Source organism: Mycteria americana, chromosome 2 (assembly GCF_035582795.1).
Source record: "Mycteria americana isolate JAX WOST 10 ecotype Jacksonville Zoo and Gardens chromosome 2, USCA_MyAme_1.0, whole genome shotgun sequence".
NCBI lineage: Eukaryota > Metazoa > Chordata > Aves > Ciconiiformes > Ciconiidae > Mycteria > Mycteria americana.
Genome location: NC_134366.1, coordinates 70,274,433 through 70,298,900, shown reverse-complemented (window position 1 = coordinate 70,298,900; position 24,468 = coordinate 70,274,433). Strand labels below are relative to the sequence as shown.

General features: G+C 39.3%; 1 protein-coding gene across 2 annotated transcripts in view; it reads left to right on the top strand.

Annotated features, from left to right (window-relative positions):
* Nucleotides 1–24,468, top strand: part of TPK1 (thiamin pyrophosphokinase 1) — a 312,492-nt gene that overhangs the window by 57,021 nt on the left and 231,003 nt on the right. The window contains exon 2 of one of the 2 annotated variants that reach the window (XM_075493721.1): nt 4,894–4,968. The exons of the other annotated variant lie outside the window; for it this stretch is intronic. Coding sequence (XP_075349836.1) covers nt 4,894–4,968 — 75 coding nt within the window. The remainder of the gene's footprint in view (nt 1–4,893; nt 4,969–24,468) is intronic. 2 annotated transcript variants of the gene reach the window in all.

Genomic DNA, 24,468 nt, shown 5'->3' with positions numbered 1-24,468 from the left:
ATGATAGGCTTGCACTAAATATAACTTATGTGGAATTCTTAGAATCACAATTTCAATGCTAATTCTTCTGCAGCAGAAGAAACTTCAACTGCCATACGAAGAGCTGCCTCAGCCTTTTGCTCTGCTGTCTTTTATCAGTGTCACTGTTTTGGAATTGTGAAAAAAAAATGCCTTGTCCCTTCCCACATACTCTGACATTTAAGTAGGCAGTGACTGTTCATTTAAAAACCGAATCTGTGGAGCAGGAATTTCCTGAATGATGGTACTGGAAACCAAATCACTTTTTTTTTCTTTCTTTCTTTTTTTTTTTTTTAAATCCTGGAAGGTAGACTGATGTGAGAGCAGCAACATGAGCAGGAGGGAATTTTCAGTGGGATCATTCAGAGTTTTTCTTTCTCAGAAGCTCATTGTATATTTGAACTCCCACCTATATGATCAGGAATACGTGTAACCCAAATCTCTGCAGTATCTTTTCAAGGGGTCTTGGTTAGTATCTTGGATATTAGATGTATTTCTACCAGTACAGGAATTTTCTGAAAATTTATAACCATCTTTCAACTTTCTAGATTAAATTAATGACATACTTTACTAATGGTAAAATCCCTCTGCCCCCATACTACCTGTCTCTTTCCTCCTTCTTTGTACTAAACCTGCCTCTTTGTGGAAGATGCTTGATAGATCATTGGAAAGGAAAGGAATGGCTCCTCTTCAGGCAAGCAGTAAAACACAAACATCAAACAACAAACCAAAGCATGAATTGCTTAGCGGAAGCCCCTTTCTGTGGTCGAAGCTCTGACTTTGGAGTCATACTTTGTTAGCACCTTGAGGCATGCTGGTATCTTAGTACAGCGTATCCCCACATTGTGTGTTACTGCTTACGTCATTTCACAAAGACTGGGAACAGCAGTGATCTTTCCCAAAGGTCCTCTTGTTTGAAGCAATGAAAGCTTTTTCCCCTCGGAAAATTCAAGAGCCAGGAACCTCACAGTATGTGGAATAACTTCTAGTGATATTATTCTAATGCTGAAAGGAAACAAAGAAGGGGCATATATTATTTTACTGGCTACCAGAGAAAAGATTGTCTTTAAAAATATATATGCCTTTTGCATATGCTTTGTGGCAGACATACAGCCTGAAGACTGGCATGTGACATGAGGAAATCAATAAAAAATGCATAATGATATTATAAATATTTATAGAATAGCTAGATGAGTATAATATGACAGGGAGAAGCCAATAAGGCTTTTAGAATAGCAAATGTATGTTCTAAAATATATTGGAATTCTTCTGAGCGAGTTAAAATGGGTTAAAAAGGCATTGCATAGGCTGTCAGAGACGTTCACAACACCTTTGATTAAAGTCTAAGCAACCATGAGAAAAGCTTCATCAAAGAAGTGCAGCTAAATAAAAGTTGGAAAGCAGAAAAGGGAAAAAGTTTTCAGAAAGGATGAGGTTATTCACAGAATGGTCCATCAGTTATTCACTGATGGTCCCAGTGGGACTTGTAGGGATTGTTGATTGATTTGCAGCCTAGGAAAGGAAATGGTTCTCTGCGTTTCCAGCAGGATTAAAATGAACCGGCTTTATCCAAAGACTAGGAATTTTCCAAGTCTGCTAAAAGATTTTTCTTTTTAGCTATATTTTTGCATATAACTGGCTGTTGATGTAGTTGTGCACCTGTTAATACATACGTCTGTAAGTTATGCCTGTAAGACTGGAAGGTTTATAAGCAGCAAATAGGAAAACAATCGGGTAAGACTGGAGATGAACAAATTTGGTTCCCTAAGTGCAAGTAAAAATTTCCTATAGTCATCCTTCTGTCCTGTTAGAAATTAGGCCTTAACTGCGCATCTAATTCCTCTGCAAGAGGACTTACATTGTGGGACTTGGCTCCATTCATTCTCTGTGTTGATGTAAACATCAAGAATAAGCTGGAGGTTTTGTATGGAGGAATTTATTATTTTCTGCTTGTGCTGCAGATGGCTGAATTTGCTCAGTCTGCAAAAGCTGCAAGTACATGATGAAAGAGAAAATTATACTAAAAATGGAAGAAACTCTACAAGAGACCAACTTGTTCTGCCTCTAACAAAAGGCCAACAAAAGCTTCTTCAGTGGAGATATCCATATCTGGGGACAAGCTATTTTCTTGCTTACAGAATTCTCTTTCCTGTTAGTCCAAACAGAGCACAGTTTCATTAATGGTTGGGTCAGGGTGCTAATTATCTTTGTGAAAAATGAATGGGCAGACAGTCCAGGAGATAGATGCTTCCTAATTTGTTAAGGGCTTTTAAAGATAAATGGCCTTGAAGTAGATGTGTTTTCCAATGAATAGCCAGTAGAGTGCTCGGAGCAGTGGCACAGTGAGCTCTCATCAGTTTTTCTCAGAGTGATGGATGTTGCATATTCTGTCCGTTGACGTGGTCTTTGCATCAGAAGTCCCAATTTATTAATAGTTTTTAGGCTAATGGTTGTAAATTATTGCAGCCCAATTTTATTACTGTTTTACATCTACCAAGGACTGAGCCCTTTGTGCAGCTTTATATTAACTCAGCGAGCACCATTAAAATATTGACATTTAGGCTCATTTTGGTGGCATTAATCATAGCATTTTATCACACATTAATTGCAGTGGTTTGAAATGACTGGAATGTTCACTTTTCTAAAAGCAGGAGAAACAATAATTTCCATTTCTCCACTTTTTCAACCCATAACTGTGCTTAAAAAAAAACCCAGAACAACCCAAGACACACAAAAACCCCCTCCAGATTGTGTGTGCTGGGGGCATATCTAACTCTTTGCTTCTTTGCAACAACTGAAAAGGTAAAAGCCAGCAGCTCTTACAGGCCTCAATGGAAGCTCTTGGAAGTGTCACCTCTGAAAATCAGCCTCTGAAGTCTCAGTGTGGACACCTACAGCCAGGCCTTGGCTTCAAAAACATATCTTAATATACAACAAGAGCCCTCCTGATGTGCAAAAAAACCTAAAAATCTACTGCGTTTTCATATGCTGATATGGCTTAAGGGTTTAAAATGGACACAGAAATGTCTTTTGTGATTCACCAACAGGAATAGGTTTACAGCACCTGTGTCTATTTATATTATCGTATCAGTAAAAGAACCTGTGATGTTAGCTGGCCCTCTTCAGTGGAGGGCACCAGTAGATGATTATGTTTAATATAAGGAATTGGCAGCCTTTCTCACTTAACCATCATTAGGAGATCTGCTGCTGAGGTCCCATTTTGTGAGGCAGCTGGAAATTGGCACTTAGTTTGAATGTATTGTTTTCTACCTTTCTCTTAAAGTTCAAGGACAAGGCAAAACTGTTCAGACTATGCAAAGAAAAAGGTTTTTCTCACTTTCCTTTGTTTACTTGGTCTTCTGACCTCTCCATTCTTTCCTAAGTAAATTTATTCCCCTATATAAACATGAATTAAATACAAGTGTGGACCATGTCAGCAAGGATGCAAGTGGAAGACATGAAGGAAGGTATTTGAAAGCACCACACAGAAGATAGCTGTGATAAACATGTAGACTTTTTACTGGAGTAAAAATTATCTAGGTCTTCAGTAGTCTATCTCTTGATTCTTACAAAGGAGGACAATGCTGTTATTTCTGTTTTAGGGAACTGAGGCATAGAACAGGTCAGTGGAGAAACCTAAATCACTCAAAAGGCAAGATGCAGAATAGTGGTGTCCCAATCTCTTAACCCTCACTTCATGCTCCTAACTATGCATTTCACTTGTTATTTTAAAGATTGTCCCCTCCCTACTCCCACCCCAAGACCTTCCTGCATCTTCAGGACTTTCACCACCTGTATATTCCCTGGTAATGTCATATGGCTTAAGCCACAGCTTCACCTGTAGCCTTCTGCCTCCTGCTATACTGGATCTGCTCAAAAGCCCAAAAGACTTTCTAGTGATAGAGATTTTCTTTTTTCAGTTACAGTGGCTTCACATGACCGAATGATACTTTGTTAACCTGATTCCCCAAGGATATCAAGCTCCAGGGGAAACTTGTATTCCTATGTGATTGGCAAGATAATTAGGAAGTGAAATAATGCAAATCCCACCACAGGCAACCGTCATAAGATTTACGTATTTACTCTTTGAAACCAAAGTGTGTCATATCATAAATCCTTTTATTTTAAGGCTTTCATATTTGTAGGTTTATTATCGACCTTCACAATTGCTAGGGCAGGAGGCTTTAGGAGCCCAGTCAAGTTGGATCAGTTCAGGTTGCTGGTAAATCCACTGAGATTTTTAGTCTGCAGTATCGCCTAGATAACACAGGCTAAAGCTCGCTTTTGCTTTTATTAGCTTTGATTTTAAGCTCCTTGGGCCTGGCCTTTCATTCTGTATTTGTAAAGTATCTGCCAGAGTGGATCTACCACAATTAGAGCTTCTACATGATATGAAAACATAGGCACAGAAGCCACTGATGGCAGCAAGAGTTATGCATCCACCAGATGCAGATCCACCAAGAGTGGAATATTGGACCTAGATTGGAGACAGCTTCATATGGAGTCAGCTATAGCCTTCCCTGTTAATAGAGGCCAGGGCGAAGCTCATGTCAATGAATGCTGCATCCAGGCAGCAGCAGCAAGAAGGAGATTAAATGAGCGAGCTGTATAGATGTGGGGTCCTGTTGAGGATGGCCTTCAGTGGGTAAAAGTCACTTATAAATTAAAAGTTTAGCAAAACCCTCCCAAGTAAAAGGTGTCTAATGAAGTTCTGGCAGCTTCTCTATCTGAAAATGATGAAACCTAAGAAGCAAGGAAATTAGTGGAGTTGCTCTGAGGTGGTTGGACTAAAATTAATGTGGCAAAAGCAAAATAAAAAAAGGGGGGGAAAAAAATCAATATTCTTGCTAATAAGAATCAACATTTATCTTACAGGAAACCTGAAGTTTTGCCTTCTGATTCTGAACCAGCCTTTCAACAAAGGTCATTTTCATTGTCTGTGGAGCAAAGGTAATAATAACTTCCATACATCTTCATTTGCTTATTTACTTAGCTGCTACCCAGCTAATGTAGTTCATGTCTGTTGAATTGCAATGTGGCAATTTCCTCTTAACTAGAGCAACCTTCTGGTGAGGGTGTGAATCGGCAGAATATGTCCCTTGTTGGTGAATGCAGCAAATGAGCTGATTATGCAGATTCTGCATCTCTGCATTGCTTACGTCAGTGGGAACTTTATGGACTGATCTCTGTAAGACTGTAGCTTTTCAGAGGCATCTTAGGAATGATCATTGTTTTGCTGACAAAGTGTAGTAAATCAATGGTGCATTTAAGAGTCTGGAAGCGAGCATTCCTTTAAAGGTCATCAGTGAAATGTGTTAATTTTAATCAAAATAAAATGAACCGTGTAGATATTATGTTGTGAAAGCAGTGGGAATTTGTGTGCGTGTCAGAAATATGCAAATCAGATTTCACTACCCCTTTGTTTTATGCACAGCGCTAATCATCATCTCTGGTATGATAGCTGCAGATTTACTGACATTTTGTGGAGATATGTAAATCTTTACAAGCTTGGAGCTATTAATTCCTCCGATGCAGAAATGTGGTCCTTCAGAAGCTTTTTGACAAACCACAGGAACTGTCTCTAACTTGTTACCAGGCTGGGAACCTTGCGGAGAGGTTCCTTTTAGCTGACTGGGGCAGATAGAGCTATTTGATTTCACCATAGGCAAAAGGGTTGGCAGGGGGTAGCTGTACAGTTAAAAGGAATTGGAGTAAGGGATGAAGCGGGCAGGATGTATTCATAGCACTTAATTCCAGTAAACCTAAATTAGGTGCCTATATAGGCAGAGAAGAGAGAAAAGAAGGGAGAGACTTGCACAGGATGATTCAAAGCATCTGAATGAGTACTGTACCCCAAACGGGCTCTCTTTCACTTGCAGTATCAGCAAGAAATGGCAGCAAGAAGTGCTCAGTGGAAGGGCTGTCAAGCATATTTTCTAGATGTGATTCTATATAATTTTTGATTGAAAAAGATACACTGAAAGACATAATTTTGTATTAAATAATGAAGGGAAGAACGGTAAGTATTTTCACCTTGTTTCTTTGTCCCACCTCTCCTGTGTTTTGAGGGTTGAGGTTAAAAAAGAGACAGCAAACCAGACGTGCACAGTTACTGAATGGCAGTATTTAGCATCTTGTAGTACCTTGCATGTGTTGCTTTTATGCTGTGTTCTGTTAATCAGACTTTTTTTGTCTGTCCTTTGGAATGTTAAGTCTTCCTCTTGCAATCAGGCCTGTGCAGGGTGACCCTTGGGGCATGGAGCGCTTCTTACTGTAACACTAATGGGCCCTTAACTGTAGTGCTTCAGTGAAGGGTTGGGATAAGAAGCTGAATAAAATCGAGTAGACCACGGACTGTCTTGCTTGAGACTACCTCAGTGGGTTCCTGTCCTCTCAGCGTAACTGTGTTGAAAGTAATTACTGGTGCTGTGAACAGATTTTCAAAGAGTCTGTGAGATTTAGGAGAAGAAGTCCTGTTTAAGCTAATAAGACTTCTGCTGGTAGGCTGCTTCCTGAAATAGGTGGATATTTTCTATCTAAGTAAAATGGCAGAGGAAGGTGGTGACATAGTGAACCTGAAATGTTTTTCTTCAAAACATCTCAGCTTCAGTAAACCGCAGTGAATCCAGGACAAGGTTTTGGCAACACCTGACCGACAATCCTGGTGGACTACTGTAGGTGTTGGCAATCTTGTGTCTCCTGGAATCCTGCTTCTGAAGGAGTCTCAGCAGAGAGACTGTTGCAGGACTAGGAGAACCTGGGGTTTTTGTGAGCTGAAAGAAGTTCTGAAAGAATGAAACATCCCTAGAAACAGTGCTTGATGACCAGCTGTGTATGCTTGAGATCTCATAAAGGAGTGATGAGAAGGAAACAATGGGGCTGTTGATCCACAGAATATTGCCAGCTACACAAACTGGGGGGGAAAAGGGAGAAAAAAATGCAGGGGAAAAAAAAAGAGATAAAATACTGACCGACTTCTCTAAGTTACAGCAATCTTGGGTGTTATACTGAGTACAGAATGCTGAGATGTAAGTGTTATTTTCAGGTAGGTTGTGTCGTATCAAAATAACTTGTTTCATTAGCCCTGTCACTTTAGTGTCAAGTAAAAATGAAGGTGTGATGTGATATGTCCTGAGTTAAAAAAAAAATAAAAATCACATTGATAAGTGTGGCTATTCTGGGCTAAAATCATCCCAGGTGTAACTCCTCTTGACCTCAAGAAAAAGTGGTTGCAGCTAATTAGCCTTTGTCTTATTACAGACTTGTATGAAATCTATTTTTACTGACATACTTTGAAAAGAACTATTTAAATCTGTACAAGTTTGCATGAACTTCCTTCCCTGTGTTTTGTGAAGGACACTGAAATCTGATTCCTTCGCTTCCAGGGGACAGCTGTTACCACTCTTACCATACAAGCTGGATAAGTGACAATAATGAGGTAGTATAAGCTAAAGACTACCATGATTTTAGACTATTATATTCATTACTGTAGTAAACCAATCTAGAACATGTGTTCCCTTTTGTGTTAGGTACAGTCATACAGTTTTAGTGCTGTCCTCAAGGTGGGAGGGATGAAATGCTGGAGAGGGGATAGTTTGCAAAAGCAGGATGAAGAATAATATGGCAGAAAACACTGGTAGTTCACTGAAGGATTTATTAGGTTGGGTATAGTGGGAAAGGGACAAACCAAATGGCAAGAGAAATTGAAGAGAATAGGTCAGTAAAGGGGAATAGGTAAGGGAAAAAGGTCTTATGGTAAGTGAAGCTGATAGAAGGAGACTGAATATGGGAACGTGAGGTGGATGCAGAGGGTTGGGAATAGACTATGAGTAAGCACAAGGCTGGGAACATAGTCAAATCCATCAAAAGTGCTTTGTCTATAGCTGTTAATGCAGCCATTTTTACCAGTGGAAGTTGTATGGCTTCCCTTGCAGTCCTTATCCTAATTGTGGCAAATATGTGGAAGAGGCAGGGCTCTGCTTTTCTCAGAGCTGTGTCTCACAAGACGTTTTTGTGTCCGGGAGGTTCCTATAAGGAAGATTGGATCCAGTGGGACCTTACCTTAATGAACATTGTCACACATCCTAAATTCCTTCTTGTATTTCAGCAATGTTCCTAGCTCCTGGTTTTAATGCTGTTTACAAAAAAATTGGTAGGGAAAAAATCCAGTTTACATTAGTCTCCAGGGCTACTTTGCAAGTTGTTTCAAATGTAAATATATCTTTAACAGAAATGACTGTGAGTTGAAAGTCTGAAGCTGTCTCTACATCAAGTTTGAAAAATATGGAGGCCCAAGTTTTAGTGGCTAAAAACAGAAGGGGCTTTCTGGATAGTAAATGAAAGTTCCCGAGATTTTGATTCTGCTTTTTAAAATATCTTTAATCAGAAATTCAATGACTGACTTATGCCAAGAATTTCAGCAACGTCTAGTGATCGCAAGTGCTTCTGGTTTTTTGATGTCTCCCTAGTGAAGTACCAGGAAAGGGGCAGAATTATTGCAGTGCTAAGAAATCATCTCCATAAAATTGTCTTAAGTTCAGTATCTGAAAATTGTTTCTTGTTTCTGAAAACATTGCCCCTACAAGCTATACTACTCAAATGATCCAGAATTGTCTTCATGTCCTCGCTTGATGGTAGCATGCTAAATGACTGTGCATTGTAGAGTACTTTCCATTCTTAAATGTTGACAATGACAGCTGTAAAGAGCAAGAAGTTATGCTCTGAAAAATAAGATTATTATTTCAAGAATCGGAGTAAAATGGCAACATTCTACAGCAATCTGAAGTTCCCATCAGTGCTGTATTTCTGGGAATGGCAGGTTTGTTATTAAATAGCATCTTTGGGTTTACTTGTGGAGAAATATTATATTACAATAGTGTTTTTCCTTAGGTTCTATTTAACCTCTGGCTGGGTGTTCCATGGGTTTACTGATAAACGTGGTTGCAGAATTAAAATATCGGTTAATGCAGTTCTGCTTGGCTGAAGAGGAAGACTATTACACTTGTGTTTTATGGTAAGAAAACATGTCCACGGCTACTTTTCAACTGGTTACAATGGTTGTGATACGTTAGCCACTGTGCCTTCCTCAAAAGGATTGTGATCTTTTTCCACAAATAAAGACTTTTCGTGAAAGCTTTTAATCAAAAAGATGATGTTGAACTACTTTAAATATTAGCCATTCATACTACAAAATGTCCTTGGCTGATGTACTAGAATAAACTACCAACATCCTTTTGGAACAGCCTGCCTGAATCCTGACTTGAGATGTGTATTTAATGTTGGACAAGCAGAAGGGAAAGAGACATCTATGAGGCCGGGCTGCAAGAATGTCTGTCCTTCAGAAGTACTTCCCTAAGTAGTCTCTTTCATGGACCATTCTTTTCAGTAAAGGAATTTGGGATCTAGCTATGTCTCCTTATTATGCTGCCCTACCAGCCACTTCTCTATATGCATGGTATGTAGGCATTTTATGGCACTTTGTAGATCATGAACATGGAGGAACTCCAGAAACAGGAATGTTGCTCACCCTAGAGATTTCAGCTCTATATTTTTTGGGGGGTCTATATACTGAGATAGCAGGAAACATACTCCTACAGCAGCAGTGTAATAACTCAAATCCAAACTGTGTTAGATTGTCTTCATGTAAACAGTATTTTCTTACACTACATCTGTTGCGATTGCTTATCCATAAATTGAGTGTTTTCAAGTTTCCATCTCTATCAATACCCGTTTTACAACAACCAAAGTGGCTGTTGGATTTTAAATAGTATCTTGAATGTGAGGCAACTTTCCTGTCAAGGTCAGCCTACTGTTTGGTGAAAATGCTGCTAATGAATGGATTTTTAGCACCTGGAGGTGACTGCAAATTACAAAATATCTCCTCTTCCTGAGTAATCAAGTAAGGAAAGGTGCTAATTTGTATCATGAATTTCAGAGTCATCTGTCTTTGAACGCCACATGCTCCCATGCATTTTATGTTCCATATGCTTTTGTCTGCAATATAATGGGTGATTGGTATTTTGAATGTCTTCTGTTGACGTCCAAGAGCTGTGTGTAAGGGTAAATAAGATATAAATACAATGCAAAGCTCAGGTAAGTGTACTGAAGTGAAGGTAACAGATTAGTTGGAACGGTTTGAATGTCTCAGAGCAGAGAAAAGGGTATTGTAGTTCAACAACAGGAGGGAAATAACCTGACTTTCCCTGGTGCCATTTTTTCTTCTCCATGATTGATACCTTTCCCTCCCCTGTCTTTAGTGGTTGAACTCACCTACGCTTCTGGAATTATTGGTATGTACAGCCATTCACTTGCCCTCTTACCTGTCAGCAATGAACTTGCCTTGTAGGCATACGGTGTGCTTTTTTCTCACCTTTTATTTTCATTTCTAGCTGAACTTACTTGTAATATATCTCAGATTTGTACTAGACCCAGAATTGGCAGCTGGCATAAAACTTGAGTGAATTTAGAGCAGCTACTATTAATAAATAGGAAAATGTTCATAAAAATGGTGATTGGGATGTCGCATGGACTTGTATGCTTTATTGCACTTTCCAGCAGGCATCCAGACTAGCAGTAACTCTTACTGCTGGCCTCAGCTAAACTACTCTGTTCTCCCCTGAGTAATATTAGACTCCTGACAAGTCAACAATGAAGTTCATTTTTCCACATTTGAATCAAAACAGGAATATAATTTCTAGTTTGTATTTAGTAACTTAAATTTGCTCTTCTGTGCCACTCAATTTAGATTTAAACATTTTCTTACAGTGGTTTGCCTGTTGTTGGACTGCATGCAGTGAATTAATGTCCTTCAACTACAGGAGTCTGAGAGAAGTTATTTCAAGTGTTCTTGAGGGTAAGGAATCTACCATATACTTTAGGAACAAGAAAATCTGGCCCTGATTAGGGCTGGCTAGCACCATGCTTTAAGCTTGGAAACAGAGTAGTATCTGGATCTTAGGACATGCAGTAGTTTGCACTAACAGGGATTTTGGGAAGAGAGTTTTTCTAGACCAAGCCTTGCCCATGAGCCAGTGTATAAGCTTGACCTCTACCAGATTTTCACTGGTGAACTGGAGATTTATATTTATCTTCATAAAACTAAGCTTAAAACTCCAGAGATATGATAAAATTCTCCCATTTGTTTCACGTATATTGTTAGTGCCTTGCTGGTTCAGAATCAGGGCTCTTGAGAGGTAGCCTAGGTTTGTGGACATTTTGAAAAGTAGGTCTCACTGATTTTTGCAAATTTTAGGTAGTTATTGACAAAGCTGAGAACAGAGCTGATCTTCCAGGCCTTTTGCACAGTTCAAGTTCCCTCACCATAGTAGTAGCTGTGATAGAATGAGGTCTTTAGATAAAATTTGAGACATACTAGGCTGCATTTTTTTTTTGTTGATTTTAATTCTCTGCAAATCCAGCAACAGGAAATTCTGAGATCTAAAAGGAATTTTTGTTTGTTTAATAGATTTGAGATTTTGTTTGAAAAATGAAAAAATGAGTAATTAAGATCCCCCTCTGTGATGCTTTGAAAAGCTAAACCCTGCTGAGCTGAAGTTCAGAGTAACAGAACAATAGAGAATTACTTTGAAGTACTAGTGAAAAGCCTAACAGATGATTACAGCACAAGAAAAAAAATGGGAGGTTATTACAGTGCTTTTTTCTGTTGAGCTGGGATGCAAATCCCATTAGGGGAGTGTTGCAAATCCTGATTTAGGATCCTGCAGACTATGCCAATTTGTCGTGAATGAGTGGAATGCACCTCACTCAGAAGAAGCAGTATGTTTTGTTGAGGTAAAATAATAATTTGACAGAGTTCAATGAATTCAATGGAATTTAACAAAGTTTAACAGGGGTTTGCCACGGTTCAGTAAGTTTGATGGCAAGGTTCACCTTATTAATTACTGCATGGAAGAAACATACAAAGGGAAATTGAGTTAGAATTGGGTTAAAATGATTCACACAGAGACTGGAGACAAAAGGGTAAGGAAGACCCTCCCGTTGAGTCACAAGGTTCAGAGTGGACCCCCTTGCTTTCTAAACTCCTGATGGAGCTTAGGTGCGGCTAGGTCCAGTCTTAGTCTCGGACTTGGACAATGGTTTATGTCTAATGGAATTATCTATACAAAGTTTATAGTAATTAATATTTAATAGCTACATGGATTAGTAATGTTTCATTAGTATTAATTCAGCCCGCTATCAGTCACTTACCAAAGATCTGCCATTGGTAAAAGGTCTCTCTGCCTCGAGGAGCAACCTTGAGAGGTGTCCCAGCTCAAGGGAAGATGCAGCCACGCTGCCTGGCAGCTGCCATGCAGCCACGCTGCCTGGCAGGGAGACCTCAAGAAGGCTCACTTAGGCTGTCGTATTTATGGAATAAAGTGGTTGGCTCATAGTCAAATTACATGGGATGGGAAAGGTATGCATGAGACTCCTTGTACCGCCAACTTTCTTTGTTCCTTGATAGATGAGTCTTGGAAAAGCCACCCGCTATTCATGTGTTAATGGCATGATGGGTGTTCCAAGCTCGTATGCATCGATGCTCACTGTGTCACTCTACTCCTTTGTGGGTTTTTAGAGAACAGATTGAAACTAGAGGAGTTCTTGGCCTGCTACGGCTCAGGCCTTTACCTCCTTTGGAGCCTGTATCAAACTACTGCTAGTTTGCTTAAGGGGTCGAGTGCATCCGTCAGAGGGAGTTCTGTTGTCACAAGATTTGCTATACAGAAGCCTTTGATAGCATAGTACTATATATCTGGTTGCCATGATGTTTCCCAGAGGACGGTTGAAAGAAGGAGCTTTGGAAAATATTGTCAGGAGGATGCTTTAGAGCACTCCAAGCAGAAACGAAAGCATGAGGCAATAGAAAAAAAGATGATTAATAGCTCATTTTGTTAGTGATTCAACAAGAGAAATGGTCCTGGGAGTGAACCAGCAGGGGTGAATGCATGAGGTTAGCATAAGTAAAACCTGTGACAGAAAAGAGCATGTTCCTAATCCCATAAAAGGAACACTTGGATTTTCACTGCCCCAAGCTACACAGTGAGAGTGTTTAAAAAGATTGTTTCTCTGGGAGTCGCTACAGGGCAAAAGTATTATTTTCATAGCTAGAGCTTAGCTTGAATCCACTACTAGGGTGAAGATGTAAGGTCTTGTAAAAGACGGATGTTATCTAGGGTTGCTGATGTCAGGGTCTTCTCACTGGCTGTGATGGCCTTTGGATCAAACCGTTGTGTTACAGTCTTCCTTTTTCTCTTACTCCAGGGTTGCCTTAGGCCAGACAAACTTTTTTTTTTTTTTAAAGAAAAAGGCAAGCCCATACTGGTACAAACATCTTACCATTAATCTTGGTCCAGTGGTTATTTCAAATGGTGATTGCTTTTTAAAAGTGGATCTCCTCTTTTTAATTTACCTAAATCTGGTTATGTTTCCAGATTTTGAATTTTAAAAGTTTTCATTACTTTATTACTATGATTGTAATAATGAGTAGCTCAGGCAGTGAACAGTTTAACTCTTCTGTAATAAGCTGAGACTATGCTAGTATTTATTGGTCACTTGGCTGATGGATCCTGCACTGTATTCAGTGCCTGAAGGGACATCAGTAGTTTGAGAATATGAATGTTGGATTGCTGGTTTTCTCATCGAAATGGTTTACATACTGTCTTGTGCTCATCCGTATTATCAAGTATTAAAATTGAACTTAAAATTCACGTAAGTCAGAAAATAGCTAACTTTTCTGCTTTACTCATTGCCTCTGCTGTTTTGTACAGGTAGGCTGTTTTGTTAGATTTTAGCATTACATAAATGTATTCCTAAAAATAGTACGTGCATTTACATTTTGAAAACAGCATAGTGAGATTTTTTCTTTTTTTTTTTTTAATGTGTAATTGGTTAGATAGCTTGCCACACAGCACACCATATAAGTTCTAAAATGACTGACAGACTTGTGTTAAAGAGCTTTCTCTGTGATCCTTTCTGGTTTTGTTAACTACCTTCTATAGCGTCACTACTTCTAAGCTTCTTTAATATATTTTGGTGTTATGTTATTCAAAATGTTGCCTTTGTGAGACGCATGCAGATGTGTTTTGTTTGAGTTTGGGGTCATGGGTGTTGTTTATTCCTAGGCAAAGACCACAGTTTTTCAATAGTTAATGGAGGTCTGGGCTCCTCACTTTATGTATGTAGTTGGAGACACTAAGAGTTTGAGTAAGAAGAAAATTGTTCTTATTGATACCAAATAAACGGTTAAGCCTGATTACTTCACTGGCATCATTCTTATGCTTTACATACCAAAAGTAAGTGATCAGGTACTTTGCTGGATTTGGTGTGAACTGCATCTTGTTGGGATGAGCCAAAAGGAGCTATGTACCATGTTAATTATATTATCTGAGCGTGACAAATTATGAGAATGATTTGAGGACTTTCTGAATTTATTTTAGTTTGTTCCCTCTGCCATAAACATGTTAATATACGGGATAGAGCATGGATGTTCAGCTGTTGAACATGCATATTAGTTGAACAGTTCCATATTAGAACTTTGGAGTATTGGTTGGGGTGTTTTTCTTGTTTATTTCTGATTACACCAAAGATTTGCTTATGTAAATGGATGAAGTTCTGTTGACTTTGATTCAATTTCACGTATTTACACCAGCCAAAAACTTAGCATATAAAAATGGAACAAGTATTGTGGCTATTAACACCTTTTTTTCTCCCAAGTTACCAATTCTTTATCCAATATGCTGAGGAGACAATGGTGACATACAGCAGCCTGACTTCGGTTTCATTGACAGTGAACCACATTTGAGCAGAAAGAAAAAATTGTTGTAGGTTTCTCATTCTGGAAAATTCCATTCACCTCAATTATAGGGACAACCTATAATTTTTAAAGTGTTTTATTATTGTCTTCCACTGTTGGAAGCTTTATGACTAGGAGCCTGATGTAGAGGCTCTTCATATCAATATTCCTTCAGTTACTTTGAATTAATTTGGCTCAGACCTTCATAAAATTCTTTCTTTAGAGAAGGTCTGCTCCTGTTTTCACTGAAGTAGTTTAACATTAACTCAGATGTGCTGGATAAGGTGTTACCACAAGAATGAATGTTGGCTTAATGTGAGCTGCACTAGCACCGAAGTAATTCGGTGCTGTAGAGTATGAATATTATTCTTTTGGAATTTCTTTCGCAAAATCCCAGCTCCTTTGAACTTCAAACCCTTTCTGCTTATGTTCAGATCCCAGGGTCTGGCTCTTTGGGACTTCTGTTTCTGGCAGTATGAGTTGTTCAGCAGGTAGCTAAGTTTTTGCTTATGTCTGAACATGCACTTGTCTTTCAACCTTTGTAATGTTACCTACATCAAGCACTTTGCATGAGCTCCTAGGTTCCAGTAGTCCATAGTGTTAGCTTGGTGTTTCTGAGGTGTAATAAGCCATGAATAATCGATAGTCAGGTTAGACTGGATGGTAAAGTCTAGAACATCACTCTTGAAAGGTGTTTCATTCAAGGAGGAACAGAGAAAGAGGACTGATTTGACTTTGCAAATCTTTGAAGAGGCCCCAAATGTTTGAAGTGAAAGAACTGGAGAGGCTCAGAGTACATCTAGTCTGCACTATTGGGCAACATGAGTGGCCTAAGAAAGAGCACACATTTGTAACATGCTGTCACAATGACTTAAAATTAAATTTGGGCTATGCCAATTCTGCAGTTTAATAATAATCTTAAGATTTTTACAAAGAATGTTGAGTAAGTTATTTAGCCTGTGAAAAGATGAGGTTCAACAAAATAACGCAACTCATGTTTAATACAGGGTTTTAAGGTGGGTAAAACTGCTTTGAAGTCCATTGAGGTACAAAGCAAAAGTGCTGTAAGTGCAATATCTGTCCCAGATCATTCCAACAGAAAGAGACTTCGATTATCTTTTGGTTTTGGATGCCCGAATTGGCATCTTAAATGGGCTCTGGCTTTGGGGGGACAGTGACCCTCCCTCTAAAATACATGCCAACCTTCCCTTTTACCCACTCAGGACTGGGAGAGAGGCTGAGCAGTGAGCAACTGAAGCATGCAGTCATGCAGCACTTCTTAACAGCTTGGCCTATGTTTCATCTTGATTTAAAACCACTGAAAACACTGAATGTTTGAACAGTCCACTTACTGTCTTGACAGCCAATCCAAGATAAAGGGAATGAGAATTATACCTTCTATTCCTAGGAGGATAAATATTAAGTCCCTTACTCCTCAGGCAGAGCATGACTGCGAACAAACCCTTATAAAGCAGCAGTGCGGTATACTCTCTTGATCTGTAAAATCTACAAGTTGAAGAATTTTAGAAGTCAGAAGAATTTTCTAGGTAGACCTACATCACAGAAGAAGTATTGAAATAATCTCTCTCTAATTTTCATAGTTATTTTTTCCTATCCCAGTTTAAGTAAATGTTGCTCCTGTTCTTTCCAGATGATAATGAGGCAAATGATTGAATTGGTGTTAATTTCATAAGGTATGGAAAATCATGCTCTCTGTGACAGATGCTGCATTTGAAGGAGCCTCTGTGGTCATTCACACTCAGACATTTTCACTGCTAAAATAATGTGAAGTAATTACAGATCTGGAACATGATTTTTGATGAGGTTTCTAGAGAAAGTGATTAATATCAGCAAAACATTCTCAAGAAGTCACAACATTTGGTCATTGCCAAATGGGTTGACCTGAGTGTGACACAGATCATGTGTCAACTCTGTTTAGCTGAGCTATGTAATCATTTTGACAAATGTATGCAAGGCTGTTATGTAATATCAAAAGGCGTATTTAAATTGCAGGAAAGGCTTTAAACCGTCAGAAGCAGCTTCTACCAGGAATAGTAGTCTCATCAAGAACTTTTGAGCCTGTTAAACCCTCTGAATATCTCACAGAATGTCTGTTTTGGTTCACTCTACTTACCTGCCTGTTTTTCGTTGTCAAAAGAAGTTTGTGTCTTGGAGACTCTGCTTCTTGGTTTGTTTTTTGAAGTTGCATAACTGTTTCAGAAGTTACGGTGGGAATGGAGAGTGACCAAAGACATGGGCAGAGGGAGAGGAATGTGCCCAAGTACATAGAGCGTTACTATATAATCCATACTTTCTAGGAAGTGAGATTAGGTCAGGCAAAGAGGGATTACAACCAATTTTAATTCCTGGGAATATCAACGTATTACAGAAGCAGACTGGTTCTTCCAATTTGTCTATACATTGTCCTTGGTGTTGCTGTAATGTAAATAACTGTGATATGAGCAACTGTTTGGCAAAAGCCACAGTCTCCCTTTTTTTTGTGAATCTGTCTTTCCCTCTGCCTCCTGACAGAGAAGAGAAAGCGTAAGAGGGTGGATGAGGCATAGCAAATGTCCACTGAACGTCCCACTGACAAGGTTTGAAGTTGCACTTCCCATTTTGCTTAAGTAGTAATTCACTGGGTCCCCCAGTTATATATCACTTAACTTGGGACATTTAGCTGGAGTTTCTTAGCTTCTTAGGTCAGTGCCAGTGTTTTCCTTTTAGTCAATGGACAGAGATCTGCATTGTCTTCTTGCTCTCCACAGAAATTTAGATATATCTGCTAGGTACCTAAAATTGAGTGGGTGGGGAGGGCTGAATAGCAGCCCAGATGTGAGGCTATTTTCTCTTCTGTTTCTTTGGCCACTTTACTGCAAAAACAAGAAGCAAATGAATTTTGTGGCAGCTGGTATCTGTAGTTAATCTGCTTTATTTAGTCTCAGTGTTATCTGTCGTCTACCTCAAGTCTTTCCCACTAGCCATCTCAAACCTTCCTTTTCTATTTAGCAACAGGGGAAGGACAATGAGGTTAAGACTCTGGGGACTGCAAAGCTATCATCTAATTTTGAACTTGCTTTCGTTGTCATTTTCCTTGACCACCTCTTTTTTTTGTAGGCCTACGCACCTTTGTCATAGAGCAACACTCTCATTAGAACATTGTTAAAACCCAGATACATATTAACAAGGCATCTGAAGTTGACCTTTTGTCTGGGAGGGAGGTTGCTAATACTCTTGGCAGTGATTTGTGAAGTTTGCTTTCCTCAGTGAATTTAGGATCAGTTTAGTATTTAAGCTTACTTCTAAATCATGCATTTAGTTTTATTGCTTTTTCTTTAGATCTATAGATTTGAGTGAGCATTAATGCATCAGTCATATTTCATTCAGTGATTATGGTGCTTGATATCCTTTGTATTCACCTTCTAGAAATGCTTTGGCAGCAGAACTGACTAGGCAAAAATGTATAAGAAAGGGTAGAAATAATGAATGCACTATCAATTTGGCTGATGCAGTTCAACATTTTAAGTTTTGTTTGTGACCCACTGTTCATCTCTGGCAATTTAAATATACATATGCAGTGTCCTTTTTCAAAATGTGCAGGACAATAGGTAGGCTCTAGTGTTATTAGAGTAATAAATCTTTAATAAAAGAGGTTTCTCTTATATTGCAAGTGCACCACTGCTGTTCTCATTTAGATATTGAATTTAGAGGTGTGCAAAATTTGTTGAAGTTTGCTGAAAGTCTTAGCAATTTTTTTTTTTTTTTTTTTTTTTTTGTTAAGTGTGCTGTCTTATCCCTTCTGGGACTGCTTAAAATAACATGAATAACTGCACATTGAACCTTTGTCCCTGCTGATGCAGTAGCATCATATTGTCTAGGGCACTTCTTTTTCAAGGCAGTGCAGGATGCTGTAGTTGATAACCCAGCTCACTAGCCATAAAAGGTTGGGGAAAAAGATCTTGAAGACACTTCAGAGCAACAAATTTGATTTATATTTTATGTGTCGCATTTGACTATAGTAAAGAAGAATCCAGCTCATTCCCAGCTCCAGAAGAATGGCACAATCATTGCCTGCAAACTGAATGCATTGCTAAAAAGAAACTATAAAAGATTTTGTTTGGAATGATTTGGGGGTGTTTTTAAGCCTGCTAATCTTCTTATTTGAGTTTATTTGTGACACTTTACCTAGCAATGTATTATAAAAGAAGAATATCACTATTTCCTGTGAATTAGTGTGGTTGGTTGAAGTAACTTGGGCTTAATGAAGTCTTTTTCTTCATTCATAGACACAGTTGTTGAGCCTGTAAAAGAGGAACTTGTGTGGACATTCCTTTTTTCCTACTGAGACTGCAAGACCAGTGTAGACATTCAGGTGGGAGGTAGAAGTGTGTGTCACACACTAGTAGATAGTGGATATCAGTGAATTCGATGATTTCATGCTGAAGTCTTCAGAATTACAGAGAACGGTAAGAAATAATGCTCTGCTTAGAGACAAAACCACTCTGATACATGCTGAAGATTTTTGAGCTTCGGTTTTGGAAACAAAGTGCATTTCCCCTTTTCACTTTTCTTCCATGTGGAGACATCAGAAGTCATTTCAGTCTCTGCTCCCTTGGGAGTTGCAGTGATTTCTCTTTCTACGATCACTTAGGAGCTATTGACCTTGACCCAGGGAATCTAGAAGAAGTAGGATATGAAAGTGAGGCATAGACAGATTTGCATCAGGGCACGGAGTTCTTCCCTGACATCTCTGTGGAAGAACTTTTCCTCCCTGTCCAAACATGGATGAGTGATTGTCTAGCCACGTGTTTCTATAGAAGGTCACTTAAGAGGTTTTTCTAGGTCTAGAGGTGTTTCTGGTTCTCACATCATGCCTCACTTTCTGTTTGGGAACCACTACCAGAATCAGCATTGTGGTTGAAATCATACTGCAAGTACATCCCCTGCCTTTGATCTTTCTGAAGTGCTAAATGTTTCCAGACACTGAGGGAAACAGTAGAAAGGAGCATCTGGCACCACAGCCAAGTTTCAAACATACATGTTCTGAGCAACCAATACTGTGATGACATGAATGTTAAACTGTTTCTGGGATATCTTCCAGTTCACTCAGTATTTGAAATATAGTGCTGAAATAAACAAATTGTCCCTGGGTTCACCAGGGACTGAGGAGCAACCATTCATTTACGTATTAAAACAACAGTTTTTTCAGAATGTTGTTTCAGTCTATTGGTAGTGCTGTAGCACAGGTTGATTTTGTTTAGAAAAGGCATTCTGCATCCACGCCAGAAGCAGCTGAGAGAGAAGCTGAGTGGGAAGATTGACACACTGTGTTTTTATGGGGAATATATGGCATATTCGGGCATTCAGAGAGAAACATTGAAGTAGTAATATACCCAAACATAAATAAGCATAAGGAATGCTTTTTCACAGTAGCGTGGAGAAGTTGTGCCATTTAAAATTGGCAAGTTTCATCACCTTCAGTTCTTTGGAAAATCCTACACAAATCATGTGAAAATACATGTTCATCTAACTGAGATCTCCATACTTTTTTTCCTCATTTACAAATGAAAGTTGGGAAAAGATCCTGTCATGCTAAGATGGGAGTATCCATACAGAGCAAGTCGTCTTTTTGTGCATGGTGGTTGTTGAGAACTATTCAAGCAAAAATGCTCATCAGCTTATGCTTTCAAAACTTAGATGGAGACTTTGGGTATGATAAGGCAAGAGGCCAAAAGCCTTCATCAGCTGTGAAGGTTGTGTATGGCTATGTGGCAATGCACACTGAATGCTGTTGTCTTCTTTTTTTGTATGATTTGTTAATGTTTAGAGAGTAAAGTTGGATAAATCTTCTTTGAGCTCTTGTTGGCAAAACACTGTAAAGTGTCGAAACCATTGGTTAGCTTTGCTGTGACTTCATTAAATCTTGGCTCAATGCCAATCTCCTTAAAGTATGATGGACTGTGGGTGATGAGCTGGCATACCATTCTGGATGTCAGTTTGTGTAGGAGAATAAATCACAAACCTACAAAGGACTCTTAGGTTTTAACAAAAAAGCTCAGGCAGACAAACCCCAAACAGCAACACTTTCCCAAGTAATGCTTTCCTTGGATAAGTATTCTTTGGAGGAATGCACTAAAATGAATCCCGAATATTAGGAGCCATTTTTCAATCTCAACTCTTTTTATCTGCCAACTTTCTGTTGGAGTTTAATCTATTAGAGTTCCAGATGAGTGTGAATTCCAGTTCATTGCCCACTGATATTATTTAGGCCATAAGACTTGTGAAATGGATTTTATTGACACGTTTGAAAGTTAACCCTCTCCTATGCTTCTGTGCCAGAGGATAGCCGCTGAAAGCACAGACTGCCGCACTCACCTTTTCAAAGTCTCTAATGTAAAATCTTTAGAAATGTGAACAAATACTGATGTCTTGGGCTGCAAATAAATTACACTTGTCTTGCTCAGAATCTTAATGCTCTTCAGTAGATTCACGAGGAAGTAAGTAATAAACTCATGTGTAACACCAAGACACTTATTCAGATGTTTTATATCATTGTCTTTTATTGTGTAACCATAGGCACTTAAGACAGAAGTCTTGATCCTACTCGTGTCAACAGCAGTTGTTTCCTTGACTTTGGTGAGAGTTTCAGAAAGGAAATCCTTCACTGCCCTTGCTAATAGACCTCATTGCACTCCAGTGCAGTGGAAGTCTAAGCGAGGGTTGCCCTTCCCCAGGAAAAGAAGGGAGAAGTTTCCAGTAGGATGAGCTGTCTGTACAGGGTTAATAAGACACTTTCTTCCTTCCCTCCCCCTACCCTCAAAGATGCTATAATGGAAAACAGATATGGACAACTGCTTCAGCTGTTTCACATTCTTTATCTGCAAGTTACATTTTTATAAGTAGCTCATAAAAGAGTAATAAATTCTGATTTGCTAAAAGCCATCTGGTTAATGGATTGCTTCAGAACTATTTATAATAGCAGCTATCTATGTAATTAACAGTTATAAAACATACTGCTTGTGCGTATAAGATGCATATTACCATTGTTTATTAACCCTTTGTAAGGGATGTATGGCTGCAATCTAAAGTGCAGGGCAGATTTGAAGAAAGCGTAATATTGAGTTAGCAATTTTAAATACCATTTTTAGCTGTTCTGTGTCTCCAGAAATTGTCTCCCTTCACCTGTGTGTGCTGTTCTGGAAGGCTTACACCTTGGCTTTAAACCTGGTGGTTGATATTCTCTCTTAAATTCAGAGCTTGGTGAAGGCAGGTGCAGTGATCTGGTCTGGGTTTGGTCAGCTTGAGCAGTATGTTCCTTTCCAGAACATATGGGTGTAAACATCATCTTCCATTCAATTGAAAGGAGAGACATACTACAAAGAGATAGAGAGAGATGCAGACACATGGCATTTTGTTCTGATGTCTGTATTGACTCCAGATGTGTGGGGCTGAATTTCAGGTGGAGTTTGGCAGACTTTCACCAAGTCCAGCCTTACCCCTCCTGCTTGTTTTGGCACACTCTTGCAGCTCCTCAGAGACTCGCACGGCACAGCCAACTGCAAATGTAGTACTGTTAGGAACTACTACAGAGTCGCCACTGACTGGTAGGTTGAGTGTGAGGAAGTGTCACGCTGTGTCCTGGTTCAACTCCTTCCGTACCTTTAGAAACAAAACAGAAAGGATGCAAAGGTTCTGAGTGGTTTTTATGTCTTTCTCAGTGGTATTCAAACTGATGTCTAAGAGGTGATGTCTAAGAGGTATATGATACCACATATCAGTTCCTTGGGCTGGATCCTCTTTGTGGTGCTCAAAAGTCTCCTTCTTCTTGAGACTATTTTCCTAAGTGTTTCTTTAAAAGTCTCCCAAGGATCCAGCAAAATAAAAATGCTTAGCCGATCTTGTGTGAAAAGAAAAAGACTGCAAGCACACAGCAATTTCAGAGAAGCTGGCAGGAATTTTTAATGTGACTGAAAGTGTCTGAGTGACAAATTAGTAATAAAAATGTCACTAATTAGACTGTAGTAGAATCTTGATAATCAAAACTACTTGGGTGAGACTAAATATATTCAGATGACGGGGAGCCCAGATAATGGGAATCAGCTGAACAGAGAGGCAAGCTGGCAGCTTGTTACAAAGGGAGTCTTAGGGAGGTGGTGGGTGTTTTGAATAAACAAGTACCTAACATAATTTACAGAACATGGTCCAACAGTAGTAATGAAAGGACAGCTGGATCAAGAATTTTAAATAGTAGGGAAATGTCAACTCCCCTCAATGAAGAAGGACAGAGGCAGTGCTAGAACTTCTCTCTGCAGTTTTATTGAGACAAGTAAGCCTGGGAAGTCTGGCTTAAACCCTCTGAAGAATGCTCTGTCCTACCAAATGGATCCTGTGTGCTCAGGGGGCCTCTTGGGTCCCCACTTCTGCCACCAGCACAAGCTCGTGACATGGGATGTCAATAGGAATTGGGTCTGCGGTGGGATAAATTACCTCTTTAAGAGGGCTAGGGCCAGCTGATTTCCACAGGTAACAGGTTAGTTCTGTGATAGGAACTGGTGACACACCTTCTGGGGAAAGGGAGGAGACTCTGGGAGGTTTCTTTATCCTTGAGGCAGCTGGTTTAATAAATATAGTTTAATAAATATAGTTTAGTAGAAAATATACGGAAAATGCTAGAAGTTGCCCTTTGCAGGAAGGTGAAAGTTTGACAGCAAGGGAACAATATGTCTGTAGAGGGAAAGAATAATCCAATGTCAGTATCAACTGTTGTGTGAGGAAGAAAAACCTTCACTCTTTGACAGGGGAATGTCTTTTAAGCAGGGGCTTTTTGATTCATTGGTTGGTGAGTTGAACGGACTTACAGGGATGCTGTGATCCTTTAAATCATTTTTTCTGTTGGTTCTAATGCTACATTTATGTCATCCTTCCCAGCCCTTCTCAGGTGGGATTGTGGGAGAAGTAGTACATTAAGTACCTAGTTTAGTGTTTTCATGTGTAGCAAACTTACGGTGTGAGGTGCAAGGGCCTTCGGTATAGAAAAGAAAACAACCCTGGGGAACAGGGCTATAGAACATGTAGGACAAAATGGCTCTGCTATGCATGAAAAGAAATTGGGTGAAAATAACCTTATTCTGTTTTTTAAAAAAAAAATTAAAAATTTTTTTCTGTGCTGATCCAACCTTGTCACAGCATAGACAAAACACTAGTTTAGCTAGACTAAACACAAGTGTGATTGATTCCCTTTGTCTTTCCCAATTTACTATTGTAATTACTGTAACGTGGGGTTACTGAGCTATCCCTTCTATGTTGCAGTAGGATCATTTGTGAGGATGGCAGTCACGAAGCACATTACTGCTACAGAAGCACAGATCTAGCTGTTCTTGAAAATACCACTTTTCAACACCATTTGGTTTGAGGCACCTGCCTAGGCAGGAGTCCTTCACAGTGAAGGGAGAGGCAGAGGCACCTCCAGAAGGTGACTTGGAGTGCCTATGCTGAAGTCCTGACCCAACCACTCTCTTGAGTAGTCTCGTATCTTGTCCCTCTGATTGCTATGCAGAGTTTTTTATGATCACTTAGGCAGGACGAATCAGGATCTGCAGGGCTATTTGGTCCCCTTGATACTTCTAAGCCCAGGGTTTTTTTCTGCTTGCCTCCCATCT